Here is a 16,083-nt window from a genome sequence, read left to right as displayed (position 1 = left end):
CGGCTGCCCTATCTACCCCGACCCAAGATGCTAAAACCGGACTTGTCCAGCTGCCACAGCCTGTCTGTTCCCACGCCCGTTGGGAAGCCGAGGGATCACATTTAACCTCAAGCTCCTGGCTTGACAATTCGCTTCAGGAGCCACTTCAAAAAAGTGTATCCAATTCTCAAAATCATTCACATCTCTTCCTCCTCCTTCTTTCCCCAGCCTTCATCCTTTCTGCAAGCATCAGAGCATCCTGCAGCCATAAGAGGCCTCATTGGGTACCACTTCAATTCCTGCAGGTGAGCTCCAGCCTGAATATGCAAAGAAGGGGACAAAAGATGGAGACAGATCCACACACAAAGCCACTGCGCTGGCTCTGACTAAGGGGCGCTGGGGTATCTCACATCTCATCTTCAAAACTCATCAAGACCGTCGCCAAGACAAGAACAGAACGGGCGGATTGAGTTAACAAAACGCAGACACTTCACAAGGATTTGTCTCAAAAAGCTTCCAGATCAAACAGAAAGTGTCAAGTGATTAGTCCAGCCACCATCAAGATGGTGTTCAACATGATGTTAAGAAAACAGTTTTCAGGGCCAAGTCTTAATGAAAAAGTAGCAAGTTATTAAAGACTTGTCTGTAATTTTAATCCAGTGCAAAACAAAGATCTTTTTACCAGTTTTCTCAAGTATATTTTTGAAGAGGTTAAGCAAAGCATGCTGAGTATAAGTGACCAATAGAAGTCACTACTATTTATCCATCTCTTTCTTGGTAGAAGGGAAGAGGACGGGTGTAAACAATATAATAAATCTTCTGACAATAAACATTTTTACCAAGGCACTTGAAGGCATCTCAGAGCTCACGCAAGTCTAATGGCAACACCTCTCTTCAAAAACCAAAGGACATTAATCATTTCTCCACTGGGCTACAGTATCCCACTTCACCCCCGCCTCCCTCAGCCTGGTTTGTGAGCCTCTTCCCCAAAAACCTGCAAGCTGAGACCATAGCTGGCCATCAGACTTCTAATCTAAACAGCCCCAGAAGATGTATTTCCTTTCATTATACTTTAATATAACAAGTAGACAAGCAGCAGTATCAAAGATTAAGGAGGTCTCGTTACTGAATTTTACTAGAAAATAAGTTTCTGCTTTACAAACCTGCCCAGAAGCGGAAAACACCGTCCCCTTAACCCCAACTTTGTTGTGTAAATAGTCACTGCAAACCCAGCCACCAGACTGACCTTTTCAAAAGGCTCTCCTGCCTGCATCCAAGACTATAAAATTTCCTTGCTTTTAATAAACAACATTATTTTTACTTTTTGTGCTTGTTAAAGAAACCCTCTGGAATAAGAGACACCACTTAAACCAGCGGGAAGCTCATATCCAAGGGTGCTTTTGGAAGTCCTGGGGCATGTTGATAAAGCACAGCCCCCATGAAGCAAGCGGATGCAGCGATCTTCCAAACACTATGCGTAAGCCCAGACTTGGCACCAGCAGATCCAGCCCACGTGGCAGGGGAGACAAAGTCTTACACGGGGCTCCTGTGACCTTTAGAGAGTATCATCTGCTGCTGTAGCATTGACACCCAGCAGAAAGATATTCCCTGCACGGCACATCCAGAGAAAGGCAGTAAAATCTAATTTACTCTAAAATACGCATACAAAGCAAAAACAATTTCCATATGTGTTGCAGAAGATTACATAAAGTTAAAAAATGCCAGGGATGAGGATAATTAAGAACACTACACAAACTGGATTTTTAAACATTTTGCCGGGCCATCATAAGGCCACCGGGCAGTATCTGGAGGCTGAGAAAATGTCCTTCTGTCCCCTGCTGTGCAGGGAACCACTTGCTCGTGTGGCTTGGGGTAGCGGGCATGTGTTTGCATTTAAAATGAAGCACAGGGAGGGGACAGGATTTCTCAATAAAGCTGAAATCACCACATGCTACGTCTCTACTTAGCACCATCATTTCAAATAAACTGCCCGACAGAGCACCCTCGTGTTTTCACAGCTCAGTTAAAACTACCTGCAACAGGAGAGCCTTGCATGTCTGGCACGGGTGCCAGAGCCAACACAGCCTCCAAGAGACATGGTCCCTCCTTCCCAAGGGGCTGCCTATGGCAGGAGACCTCCCAGCTGCAGGGCACAGGGACCAGCCTCACCTTGCTTTTGTGAACAGGCATCACCAGTAAAGCAAACCTGCACGGCCAAGGTGTGTTTGCTGTGACACGTGACCTTTGCAGACCAACCTCTTTGCTGCTTTCCCCACCACTCATTCCCTCCCCTCACACATCCCGATTCTGCAAACTCCCTAACACATGCCTCCATTTCTCATGTGCTTCTGGGGCACACCGTCAGCCTGAAGCTGCATGGTATCCACCTGCTGCCCTCCACAGCCAGAAATCACAGACCCTCTAACTCTCTGTTGCCCATGTAATCCCCTCACTACCATCATCTTTTTTAGAGAAATCCTGAAAGAGGTCAACAGGATGAACTTCAGAGAGAGGAGCAGAGGCAGAAAGCCAGCACTGCTGGGCAGGACGATAGCTGCCGTTGCAAAACACCATCTTAGGATCCAAAAACCAAGGGAAGTGCTTGAAACCGCACTTGCAGCGAGCCAAGGATACAAGCTCCATGCGCCGGCAAGCTGACTGCACCCAGTTTTTTTCCATGGCCATCGTGCAGAGAAGCAGGCAGGGCAGCTTGCATATGAGCCAGGTTTTTTAAGAAAATGCAAGCTTTCCATTTAGTCTTTTCAAAAATTACATAATAGCATCTTTATTACAATACAAATGTCTTCAAAATTACTTTCAAGTTAAAAATCAACCAATAGGCAGAACTCATCACCAACACGTAGCTATTTCTCTGTATTCCTATGAAAAACACACATTGAGATTCAGTTACAGTCATAAGAACAAACTAGCAGCATAAAGCAAACTACACAAATAAACATGCATCCTCAAACTAATCATCATAAATCCAGGGAACTTGAGGTCAGAATTAAATTTAAATCCAGACATACCTAAAATATTGAAGCACACAGCTGGGTGCTCAACAGCCTTAGCATGGCCCCGTAATCATGCAGCACAGCATCCCGGAAGTCACAGGGAATGCCTATTAGCAGCTGTCATTTCCAGTCCAAGTAATTGGGGGAAAATAAAAATAAATCTCCTCCTTCACTTCTCATCCACAAGATATTTTTTTTCTAAGGCCAGCTGCATTTTGATCCTGTGCTACTGAAAATTTCTATAGTGGAGAAAAGCGTATCAGGACAGTGGCAGCTGCGCATACTCATGTGCTATTTAGGCATCTTTGTCCAGGCTATTTGAAAGCACAAGAGGCCATGTTAAACAGGAGAGGAGGCATGGGGATGCTATGCTCTGACCACTCTATGTGAGCTGTTCTCAGTTCAGCTCTGACCTGTAGGAACAGTGTGTGAAGCAAGGGAAGTCACCCAAACCCTAGATCTGAATCACTGATTTCAGTGACATAGTTGTCTTTCTACAGAGCTGCTGTTAATCCATGCTCTGAAGAGCTTCATCTTCTCCAGCTGACAGTCAGAACTGCATTCCTACCAAAATCTGATCAGCGTTTTAGTTGTGCACATCATCGTGCAATGTCTTGCCTCATTTTTTAGGTGTACATATACACTCACATCACCAAGTTGATCCTTTCTGCCACTGTGCAGAAATACACTTACACAAACCTCACATTATACTGCTCAGAAGTGACACAGACACCCATATCTGTTGGCAAGAACAGTAAACATCACCTTAAAAAAGCATAGCCAAAACACCAATGCATTCAAACTTGTACTAGATCACCACCTATTAAACAACGGCTTTGACAGTGCATTTAAGTAAGGCTAAAAAAAAAAAAAAAAAAAACACACACATCACAAACCACCAAAACAAACACTGGTTTGTCTCCATCTATGTGAAAGGCACACTGAGTATTTTGGCCGTTCTGACAAACTTGATCCAATAATGGCTTTTGGATGGGTTATTCTTGGCCCCCTGCGTAGCAACATTGACTGAGCTTACCCTGGACGCTTTGCATGCAGCACCATCCTAAGTGACCTCCTCCACATGCCATGCATATTTCAGACATTAAGCTAGATAATAAAACCACATACCGGATATCAGCAAGTGTTAGTAAGATGTAATTCATTGCTGGCAAGCCCCAAACTCAGATCTTTAAAAAAAAAGATCAACAAAAACAAAACACACACGCAGGTTCACAGGGCCAAAGTCCAAAAGGAGTTCAAATGTGCAGAGCTACTTTCATCTATTCAAGCGCCATGTAATTAAGACCAATATTTGAACTGCAGCAAATTTCCCCAGAACCAAAAGTAATAAAATTCAGATCTAAAAAAAAAAAAAAAAACCAACCACACTACACAAGAGTAAGAGTCAATGAGAGCTCATCATTCGTACAGTGAGACTATAAGTTTCCTCTGTGCGCTGTGAGATCCCTCCAGTTCCCGTGTCCGGCTGACCCCGGGAACGTCTCACTTGACTTCACCTCACCACAGGCTTCCTCTCCGAGAGAGGGGCCGGCAAGCTTCCCGCATCCTTGACTGCCGGCCAGAAACGCAGCAAGGCCTCCAAGCGCTCTAAGACAGATCCTTCTGATTATCACAAAATGAAATTTTCAGCTCTTGTCATCATCGGCCTCAGATTTGTAATGTTACAAAAACATTATTTCCTTTCCCCATTGTATCAAGCCCTCTTCCATTCCCGCTGGTGAAATCAAACAATTTTAAAAGAATTTATATGATGCTAATTTAAACCGAATGTATTAAACTGCCAATCGCAGTTCCCCGACTCTCCCAGGCCTCCTGCCAGCTCCGCTCCTTTTCCAGAGCGGCTATCAATCATGGCCAACAGACCAAGGAAAAAGCCCCAGCGATGCAAGAAGCGATACTGGTAATTCTGGCAGTGGAAACCCTGCCCTTCACTTTCGACAAAATGACGTGAAGTGACCCCACACAACGGATGGCTCCGAAAGCTTCAGCTCCTCATCACTTCTCATTGGTGAAGCAGCTCATGATACTTTCTGCAGGAATAAACCTAGCATGTTTTTCAAATTCAAACATCACTTCCAACTCGGCTTTTGCAACTGGAAGTGGCACATTGACCTTCCTCCCCAAGCCACTGTGCGGGAAAAGTACGCCTTTACTGCTGCAGAGCCATTGAGACCAACCTCAGAGGTAACTCTGTTCCCATAAAGGGTGAAGGAAACCTTTTCTAGAGGCTCACCTTGCTCTTATACATCAGCAGAAAACTGGGATTTGGGGGAGACTGAAGATGTGTGCTTCGCTATTATCTGTAGGCAAACTAAAAGCATCTCAATGTCAGCCCTTTGGTGCATCTTGTTTTGATGCTGCCTTCCAACAGCCCAACTAACATCTACATGAAAGGAAAAAAAAAAAAAAATCTTTCCTACTTCTGTATTTTTCTGTTGGATACATTCAAGCAGACACGCTGGCAACATCAACAGGCAAAGAAAAAAACCGTCATAACCCAAACTTCAATTTAGAAATCCTTACAGTCCAACATGGCTGGAACTTGAGCAGACAGTGGTGAACAATGAAGAACTTATGCAAGTGTGTAAGGTAGAAGAACACTGAAAGGAGAAGGCACAGAGCATTTGTCTCTGGTCAAAGCAGGGACTGCATTGCTGGTGGAGAGGCTATCTGGAGCTAAAGAACAAATAACGAACTTAAGGGAAGCTCAAAACATTAGCAGCTGAAATAAACACAGAGACAAAAGGTGATGAGTAGAGAAAGAGTCTAACAAACTGAGAGGAAAAAGAAGTGAGAGTTGTTACGGGAAGAAGGAAAACAGTCTTTGGAGGTTTCGTTCAGATGCATGGCTGCTTGCTGGCCCACAGCTGGAGCTTAGATAATCCAGTATTGCAAAACCAAACACCAAACTCCACCAAAGGAGGATGAGAACAGGGTGAGTAAACACAGTTTTTACCCCCCAGGGCTTCTCCCAGCTTCCCACTGTTGTCAGATCAGGCACTTGAGCCCACAACAGTTGTTCAGTTAGCAACCCTTGGGGAACCTGGTAAAAGCACTTGGCCAGTTTGCCCTTGAAGACATGGAAAACTGCACAAGGAACTCCACAGGTCTATCACCCACAGAATGAAGAAGCAACCTTCACCCAGGCCTCTTTTAAAGCATGGCCCATGCTGGTTTCGATTTGCTGTGCCTGTTTTTGTACCTGGGTAGGGCAGGAGCAGCCAGTTCCCACAGACCCCCCCCCAATTCCTCCCCTGATTATGCAGCTGGCAAGTATCACAAGGAGGGGGAAGGCTCAGAAGTGGTGAGCAACACACCTGAGTACCCATGGCAGAAAAATAAGACACCAGTATGGGCTACTGCAGCATTTTTAGCTTTGCTCTAAAAATACAGATTTCTTTAGAGCAAAAGATGGAGAATGAGTGGAGCTCCAGACAGGGCACGAGCTCTACAATTGGTAAATATCCTTAAGAGAATATAAAGAAGTTATCGATTTACTTAAAGTAGCATATTTGCTGCATTAATTAGGCACCAAAAGACAAATAAAACTCCTACTCCCTTCCAGCCACAGGAAACAAGAAGGAATGATTTAAAAATGTATGGCTGCCATAATACAAAAAAAGAGTATTTTTTGTAAACAATTACTGTTCTAGAAACTGCTCTATCAGGTAAATTCACAGTAACAACTGCAACCATCCCAGACATTGCCACCATGCACACCTGCCTCCCCAAGAGGACATCCAGGTCACAACATGTTTTCTGCAGGTTCAGAAAGCCTAGTTTGATTCAGTGCAACAACTAACAAAGTCATCTGAACTCTCATATGCAGAATGGCATCTCTCCATAGCTCTGTTATACAATATAAAGCTTAGTTTGTTTTTCCAAAATACCAGAAAGAAGCTGAGAAGACAGTAAGGCAGCAGATATACTGGAAATTAATTAATAGAAATTCTAATTACTAGAAATCCTCAAGCTAGACCATTTTACAGAAAGGATGGTGTTTATAAGGCAGAAAATTGAACTCTACCTATAAACACAACAGCATGATCTTGTGAAAAATTGTAGCAAGAATCCTTCCCAAAAATCAACAAGTCAAACCCATCAATCACTATCAGAGGAAGTGGTTTACTGCTCGTTGAGAGGTAAACATTTCACTACCAGTGGATTTAAATTTCATCAAAGTAGCAAAGTTCTTTTTAAGAGCCACTGTGAGCAATGCTCCCCAGCTGTGGTAAGAACTGTACTGAAATTCAAACCTAGAATATTAAAAACAAGAGGGGGCAAAGGCAATTCTATTTTAATAAGTGAACAAGGATGTTCAGCTCATCAGGTTCATCTTTTACAGACATCAATTCCTAGGCAAATGCAAGTAAATCACAGTGAAAGTTTACCCAGTATTTGAAAAACTGTTTAAGACGCAAAAGAAGTTAACTTGCAATCAGTGCATGAACTGCTATTGCTTCACCCTGAACCTGGGAAATCAACACTGGTGTCTGCAGGCCTTCCAGTTTACACCAGGCATAGCAGCACAAATGCCTCTGTCCTGCTAAGTGGAAAATATGAGTTATACACCGCAACTGCACTTCCCAGGCTCTGGGCTACCAAGAGCCTATGGCAAAATACAGGTGGCAGAATATGACAACAAAAATGGACCACTGTTTTTCAACAGTATAAAAGTCAGAAGATAAAAAACTCTAGTAGCAACCACAGAATGAAGAATCATTGCTTCTCCTGGTGACAAAATTACTTCTATATGTAAAACTAAATTTACTGCCCTGGGACTAGAAAAGCAGAACTTTGTTTTAACATGACCATGAATCACCCTCCGCTTTCCAGAAAACCTCCAACCTGCGTGCACACACAGAAGTCCTACCTGTTTCATTGCTGTCTCTCCAATCTTGTCGGAGTGCTTACGGATACTCTCCAGGAAATCCTTGAGGTCTGACATGGAAACTTCTTTGATCTCTTCCCGCAGCTTTGGAATATTATCCACCATGATCTTGCAGAAGCGGTAGTGGCTCACTTGGGGCAGGTACGTGTGCTCAAGGTGCTCCAGGGTCTTCAGTGCAGGGTAGTGTCTGGGGAAAGCAAGGCAGGCAGATGCAAAAAGAAGAATGGCTATTTCCATCCCACTTCCTCTCCAAAATGTGTGTTAAATGTAAATTATTCAATATATCTGAGAATCTCAGCTCTCTTCAAAGGAACACAGCTTAGCAGCCAGGTAACCACAAAACATCGTTCTCCTCTTGAAGCAGAGGAACACAAATGCAGTAGGCAGCTCCTTACTCAGAGCTCTGATGTGCAGACAAGGATCAGCTGGGTCACAAGTGATCAGGATCAGCTGAGCCCAGTAGCAGCTCTCACCCACAGTAAAGCCTGTTTTAGGCACTATATCACAAAAGAAGGAAAAGTTGGCAACCGCATGTAGTATTGTTAGGTTAACCAAGGAGAAAGCTCAGCCCCACATGCAAGGAGGAGCAATGAGGCACGATGGCTCATGGGCATGGGGGAACCCCAGGAAGACCCTGCACTGGTCTTGCCAGGAGAGCCATCAGCCCCACAGATGTAGGTGACACCCATCAAAGTCAGCAGGTATTCCCAGTTCCTCAGACCAAGGCATCCATGTCAGGTATGAGGCATATTATGGGATGCAGGGGAAGAGCATTTTGGCATCGCACCTCTAACCCTTTCCCTGGGTGAAGGACTCCATTCTGGGTGCACATCACCTTCATCCTGACCAGCCAGACAAGGGAACGGGATGAGGCTGTTGATGCTTGGGAGTGCTGAGCATTCCTGCCTGTTGATCTGTACAGCCAGCTAAGTGTACACAAGCCTGCATGTTGGACCAGGTGTTGTGTGGGTGCCAGCTGGGAGCACACACTCAGCCTCACTCCTGCCTGGACCTGGGGCACAAGGCTGCAGCAGATTTCTCTCTGTGGGGCTGCCAGATTTGGCAACCTCTAACAGTGAGGTGCCGTAAGACAGAACGTGGAGATGTGAGTATACTGTAATACACCATAGACTGATGAACTAGTGTCTAACACACATTAATTTCCAATATATCTACTACTAGCACAGACACTTGTTACTGTGTTGTAAAGATCTTGGACATGAGAGCTCAGCTTTCCTTCCCCGTGCGTACCAGGAGTCTGATCCCACCTTCCTCCCAGCTGTTCTAATGCTACTAAGCACCATTAAAAACACTTCCTACCCAAAGCGCATTTTATTTCAGTAGAGGTAAAAACAGTCTGGATACAAACCTGAGATTAGGGGTCCAATGAATCCATTTTTTAGAAAGACCCTGCATCTCCAGCAACTACTGTTGTACCACTGGGATATGAGACCTTTTCAATGTTGAAAATTATTTCCCCACTCTAAAAGCAATATACATTATATATACATATATGCAAAAATCCCAATGTTTATTCCCCTATGCACAACGCATGCCTCTGTATTTTTTGTCATGCCTAACGGACTTAAAATTTATCCTACCTTTCTGGATAAAAGCAATCTTCATAGCCTCACAGAAGATGTTAAATGGGAAAGTAGCCTAAGCAAATCATTCTTCTCAAACACCCTCCCTCCATTCTTTTCCCTTTGGGAAGTGGGAGTCCATAGGATTTGCCTGTTCACTGGAGTATGGGAACCCTCCTGAATGGTGATGTAAAATGTGAAACTGTCCTCCTCCTGGTCTGACCACAGATCTGGTCAAAGGTTAGAATAAAAAAAAGTTATGAGGGAACCATCTAGGAAGCATTAGCAGAGTCTATAAAAAAATATTTAAGACTAACAGTAGGTCACAGTCACCTCTAGGGTGAATAGACTTCAGCTGACTACACCCATGGTTAATCTCTGCCACAAGCACCTGCCACTTCCACCGTGAATTTTTGGGGGAGAAAAAGTGTTTAGTCATAAGAAACATATTAGCACCGCTGAAAAAAAAAAAAAAAAAAAAAAGAACTGACACTTACATCCCCATTCAAAACAATCCTTGCCTGAACTCCAAGTAGGTCCACAAGGGAGTTATTTTAACCAGAAGTGGCCTGTCCTGTTCCCAACACCAGAAGTCAAACTGATTAACCCCATAACCTGTCCAGTGTTTACACTACAGTAAGGTATGAAAAACTATTTGCAATAAAATGCAAACCTCTCTGGAGAGAAACTTCAGACTGCACAGAAAGCCAGAAATTAAACCAGAGGAATAAACACACGCTGGGAGGGTTGTTGTATTTTAGGCCATTGTTTGTTGCACTAGAAGCAGTTAAAAGGTGGCCAGGGGGGACAGTGCAGTCACTGATGGGGTCTGCGGCTGCCTGCCAAAAACAGAGTCCAAAACACATGGGGGCAGAGGAAAGGTCAACACTGCTCTTGTGTGAGATTGGCAATTCCTGCGGCCAAAGTACTGCTGCCTCAGCCCAGACTGCATCCCTTACGTTAATGATAAATGCATTTTGATAAAACAGAGTCAGAGCCTGAATTTTATTTTTTTCTCTCTCTCTTCTCTGGAAATACCCAGGCCCTGCTCAGTGGGCACAGCTCTGCGGAGGCTTCTCAACTACGTGCAGGATGAAGCATTCTCATTGCTTACTGCTTGGGAACTGTATGGATATGGCAAGTGACCCAGGGGTAAAAAAAAATAAAAAGACTGATCCTTCCAGAGCCCTGCAGAACCAGGAGGAACCTCTGGAGGCAGAACTATTTTCTTTCTCATCACTTTGCAACAAGAAGCAACATGTCTCAGCCACTGCAGCAAAGATCTTTCTCTGTCCCTTCCTTAAATTCTGGACAATGTTTCTCTCCATCTCTTCTCTCTGCTGACAAAGGTCAACCCTCCGAGTTCAAACCATGCTTTGTTCCCCATCTCCAGCTCCAGTTAACAGCCACAGATTCTGCATTCGGCAAACACCTACATTTGGTTTATACACATCACGCAGCAAACAGCACATAACTCATTTTTTCTACCTTGGGAGAGTTGAGTTTATTCGCCTCGAATGCAAAGCCTATTACTCCTCTGAGACCATGTACCCAAAAACCAAGACTCATGCTAGTAACCAACCCCCTTGCTGGCTATCATGAAATGATATATAAGTGAGACCGGGTGCAGATACAAAAATATTTAATATGTTGTGCTGTGTTTGGTGAATGAAGCCATCAAATCCGGACAAAGAAAGAAGGAAAAAAAGAAAGCCAAGGGTTCAGATTTTCCTTAAATGTGGCTTTCAACTTCTATTTGTTTCAGAATGAACTAATTCAAAAGGGGGGAGGGGGCGGGGGAAGATGAAATTCTTAGAAGCAGACGCTGGAAACACTATCCAGAGCAAGGGAATCAAGCAGCATGTGGATTCCCTTCAAAAGTTCACAATGCTGTGATCAGCTCCAGCTCTCCACCCCACATCTGTCAACGGATAAGCCCCTTGCTGTTCCTGTAAACAGACTAAAAACAGTTGGACAAACTGTACACTGCCCTATTCTATACCGAGCCATCCCAAGAAAGAGAGCGAGCGCTTTGTGAACAGCTAAATAAGCTCCCTACAACTCCTCCGGCCAGCCCAACTTTCAGCAGTAACACTTATCTGTTTACCCACGGCTCCTGGGTCCAAGGACCACAGAGATCAGCAGAGGCAGGAGGGGAAGTGTAAAAATACGCCCATCCAATTAGTTATCGCCTTGTTTGAAACATCTGGTTTCTTCTGTATTGTTTCTATGATGGATGGCAGGCACAAAACCAGGCATCCGATCTGACTGCTCTCCCTGCGTGGCATTCAGCTGGAACCTGCCACGTTTTCAGCTGACCTTCTAGCAGCTGCTTTTTGCCCAGTTTGCCACCCCCAGGACTACAACGCGCCTCCAAAGTCCCATGCTGTTTAAACAAACTGTCCCCCAGGATCCCAGCCATGCAAATATCCCGGATCGTCATTCAATCATTCAGCATAGCAACAGAAGCAGGGTGGGAAAAATCCTAGATTTACAGCTCATGATTTCTGAGCCACAAAGTCCTTGTAGTTCAGCTCACTCTTCTGAGCAACTATTTCTACCACAAAATAAGCCATATGCCTTCTCACCAACTTCTACCATCCTGCACATTTCTTAAATGTTTGGCATCCATTTGTGTTCATCAGATTCTCTCGGATTGCATCAGGTTTTGTATTATGACATGTGTTATGAACTAAATTTCATTCTATGAATAAGTACCAAGTCATGCATCAATTGCATGCATTGCAACAGCGAGCTTCCTCGAAAAGAAAAAGGTTTTTAATTAAGGTGAACATTCACTAACACAAAACAAAATTAAAGCCTGCTGCAATCCCAGTTTTAGGCTGTACCACAGGAGACTGAGCAAGACTGTGAAGATACCAGCCAGAAATCAGGCAAGTTAACTTGGAAAGACTGATTTTTGAAGTCTTGAGTTTTCAGAATGTCTTTAATTTATCCAGCACCAAATGGGTGCTTTTCAACTCTTCCAATGCAAACACCAGTCTATACGAAATTTACCTTTTAGATTTCATTTGCTCTCGCAGTTTGCTGTACATCTCCAGGACTGGAAAGAGAAGGAAAACACACAAGCATTGAGACACAAGCACAAAAACTAAGAGGCCTGAATTAAAATAAACAGCTATACAAATAAAAAGTAATTTCAGATTCCTCACCAGGAAGACACAGTGTTAGCTTATCAACCGTCGCTGAAATATTTCTCTGTTGTAATCGGCATTGCTTCAGCTCTTCCATTGCTATTATCAGCTTTGGAAAGGGGAAAAAAAAAAAAAAAAAAAAAGGTTCACCAAGAGGAGTAAAGACAGAGCAGAGAGGATACAAACTGCTTTGCACTTGTCACAACTATCCAAACTGTAGGTGGACAACGAAGCCTACTCCAATAACTGCAGAGCTCACCAAGCACTGCAGAGCATTGCTGAAATAAGGAGGACAGGCAGCTTTGAGTTGTTTAATCGAGTAGCAGAAGCATTCCCTTAATTTCAAGTAAGCAAGCAGCAAAACCAAAGCCATCAAAATACCAGCCTTGTAGCACGTCCTATGAATTCCAAAAATGACTTCCCCTTCCCATTTTATTCATCTCTTCCCTACTCCCTCTCCAAGCTTCTCTTTCTAGTTCTTCTCAAAGACAGGATGTGGCCGCTCGTTCCCAGGGGGATTCTTACCATCACAAGCTAACAAGGATTTTTAAATGCTCAGTCGCCAACAGAAAAACCTGTGCGTCTGAACAAGGGCAAAACAAGAATCAGCCATTGCATACAAAAGAAAACTCTTTGGTTTCTTTTTTCAAAGGGGCAGGTCATAGACTTTTTCTCTAGAGCACCAACTTATCTCCACAGTACAAGACTGAGATTGCAAAGTCCTTTTGAAATCCCAGGCTTTTCTACCCTTGTAGGCAAATCCTCCGGTCAAGGTAACACAGAGGTATGTTTATTTGATTCAGGAGAGAAGCTGCATCACCTCTTCCCAAAAGGGCATTTTTAATCTTTAATCTTTATTAGAATAATTGGTCTGATGCAGTTCAACATGGGGATTTTCTCATTTGTTTTTCCAAATGAAATGCAGTTGACTGAAACAGCAATGCCTATATGTACCCCCAGCAAAATGAAGTCTGGGAGGGCAGTTAAGAAAGAAAACAAAAGCTGCAAAGAGTAGACACATCGAACATGAGGAGAGTGATCCAATTGATCAGGAGCAAAGACAAAGAGGGGAGAAGGACCATCCCTGGGAGTTCTCAGACATCTGCATCTTGGGCACCTGAAAACCTTCAAGCATCAGTGCCTTCAGCTCTGAAGTCCCCCCAAGTCTGTTAATGTTCCTTGTTGATTAAGAGGAAGAAGAGTGAATGTCATTAGAGGCACATCACATCCAGGACATACTAATCACTACCTTTGCTCCATGCCTTGATGCCTCTATCCATGCAGCTCAAAAACCACCCTGACTTTAACTGCTGCTGTACTGCACTGTGAAGCAGAAGCCAGACTCTCCAGCTCATATTCATAGAATCACTGCATGGTTTGGGTTGGAAGGGACATCTAGTCAAAGGTCATCTAGTTCCAATCTCCTGCCATAGAAAGGTGTCCCTGCCACCAGCCCAGGTTGTTCCAAGCTCCGTCCAGCCTGGCCTCGGACATTGCCAGGGATGGGGCATCCACAGGCTTCTCTGGGCAACCTAGTGCAGTGCCTCACCAAACCCATCCTAAAACATGTCCAGTCTAAACCTTGCCCTCTTCCAGTTTAAAACCGTTGCCCCTTATCCTGTCACTATAGGCCCTGGTATAAAGTCTCTCTCCATCTTTCTTACTAGCCCACTTCAAGCATTGAAAGGCTGCAACAAGGTCTCCCCGCAGCCTTCCCTTCTCCAGGCTGAACCCCCCCAACTCTCCCAGCCTGTCCCCACAGCAGAGCTGTTCCAGCTTCTGACCATCCCTGTAGTCCCCTCTGACCCCGCTCCAACAGCTCCACATCTCTCCTGTGCTGAGGACCCCCGAGCTGGATGAAGTATTCCAGGTAAGGTCTCACCAGAGCGGAGCAGAGGGGCAGAATCACCCGCCTCAACCTGCTGGCCTACAGGTGAAGCAGTAGTGTCGTGAATGATCCAAATGACACCATTTAGGGCTGCAGGAGCAAGCCCACAACCTGATTATTGTTTCAAGTCCCTCCTGCTTCCTAGGCTTTGCCTCTCACCAGCTTTGAATCCACAAGCGGTACAAAAGAAAAATCACTTCCCAACGCAACTCATCTTTCATGCAGAAAAGCAAAATACAGGAAAGGGAATCAGTGCTCGCTTTAATACCAATGCCGTATACATTAGCAGTTAATGCTGAGCAGTTATCAACGCTCAGTGTAATTTCCCACAAGCACAGCCAAATAGTGGAAACTCAAAAAAACAGACAGAATGAATGAATGTATCACTCACTTCTTTTCCCTCATTCTGCAGCTTTCGGTTGGTGTCCGTCACTTGATTCTGCAGGGATAATGGGGAAAAAAGACAAAGCACATCTACGTGTAAGTCAGGACAATGTTTTTCACAAATAAGAAACTGTACATAAACACCATCGCTTTTCACACAATCTTCTCTTGCATGGCATGAAACTGTTTAATGACCCATTTAATAGTTATCGCCATTCTGGCACATGGGACGCCAACAGCCACACAGCAAATACCAAGGGTTTTCTTCCCTGCTACCAGAGAAAAGAAAAAGGCAACAAGAGTTAATGCTGTTGCATGGCAGCCTCAAAATCCTGCAGTATTAATGGATCAGATTTTGTAGCTAGCACTCACATGTGTTCTCATCTTAAAAGCTATTTTACCTGAGTGGTAGAGGAATTAAATTTCCCCTCCTCAACATCAAACAGATTACAAATAGGTTTTAACTCCTTAATATCATGGCAAGAAAAGAACTCTTCAATGTGGGCTTTACCTATACAGTTCAAATACTTTCTTTTAGATCTTCAGATGCATCTCGCACTGGACCCCTCCTCCTGTTGGTATAAAAATGTATTTTTATATACCTGGTATAAAAAAAAAGTATGTATTTTCCTTACTAAACTGTCTTTCTGTATTATCCCATCAGGCTGGGCCCCACAGTTCAAAAATTTCCCATTTTGCAAACTGGTAGGTTCCCTGGACCAGCAAGATCACAGCAGTTCAGCCCTTTACAGCTCTAGTTGACTCAGTACAGACACACATGAGAACAAAGCTAATTTTTAGACTCGTCAGGCTAGAAAATAAGCAGCTTGCACATTATTTAGACAAGTAGAAGGATGACTTTGGGAATTCTCCTGAATGCTCATTCAAGTTCAAACAGGAGAAGGTTTGTAAATCAAGATATACCATTTTCTACAGACCAGCTGGGATAGCCGAAACAAACTTTGAAGTAAACATGCCCAGCTTCAGGTCTTCAGCAGAAGCAGCCATTTATAAATGTGAATGCCAGCAAAGAACTACTCTGAGTTCAGGTGCCTCATATCAGTCTGAGACTAAATTGCCATAAAACCACGTGGTTTTTCCCCATAGACTACCCTTTTCACTGCTACTAAAGTTGTAAATATTCATCTCCAGGCTTGTCTCTAAGATG

At 44.0% G+C, this 16,083-nt stretch overlaps 1 protein-coding gene across 6 annotated transcripts in view; it reads right to left on the bottom strand.

The window, feature by feature from the left end:
- The window catches only part of EXOC6B (exocyst complex component 6B), a 306,436-nt gene that overhangs the window by 231,978 nt on the left and 58,375 nt on the right, over nucleotides 1-16,083 (bottom strand). For all 6 annotated transcript variants that reach the window (XM_037388258.1, XM_037388288.1, XM_037388268.1 and 3 more), the window contains exons 3-6: nucleotides 14,923-14,970; nucleotides 12,662-12,752; nucleotides 12,507-12,552; nucleotides 7,888-8,092 (exon numbers count right to left, since the gene is read on the bottom strand). In XM_037388258.1, coding sequence (XP_037244155.1) covers nucleotides 7,888-8,092; nucleotides 12,507-12,552; nucleotides 12,662-12,752; nucleotides 14,923-14,970 — 390 coding nt within the window. The remainder of the gene's footprint in view (nucleotides 1-7,887; nucleotides 8,093-12,506; nucleotides 12,553-12,661; nucleotides 12,753-14,922; nucleotides 14,971-16,083) is intronic.

The sequence above is a fragment of the Falco rusticolus genome, chromosome 1 (genome assembly GCF_015220075.1).
Source record: "Falco rusticolus isolate bFalRus1 chromosome 1, bFalRus1.pri, whole genome shotgun sequence".
Classification (NCBI taxonomy): Eukaryota; Metazoa; Chordata; class Aves; order Falconiformes; family Falconidae; genus Falco; species Falco rusticolus.
Note: the sequence above shows the minus strand (reverse complement) of the source record. Positions and strands in the feature narration are given on the sequence as shown.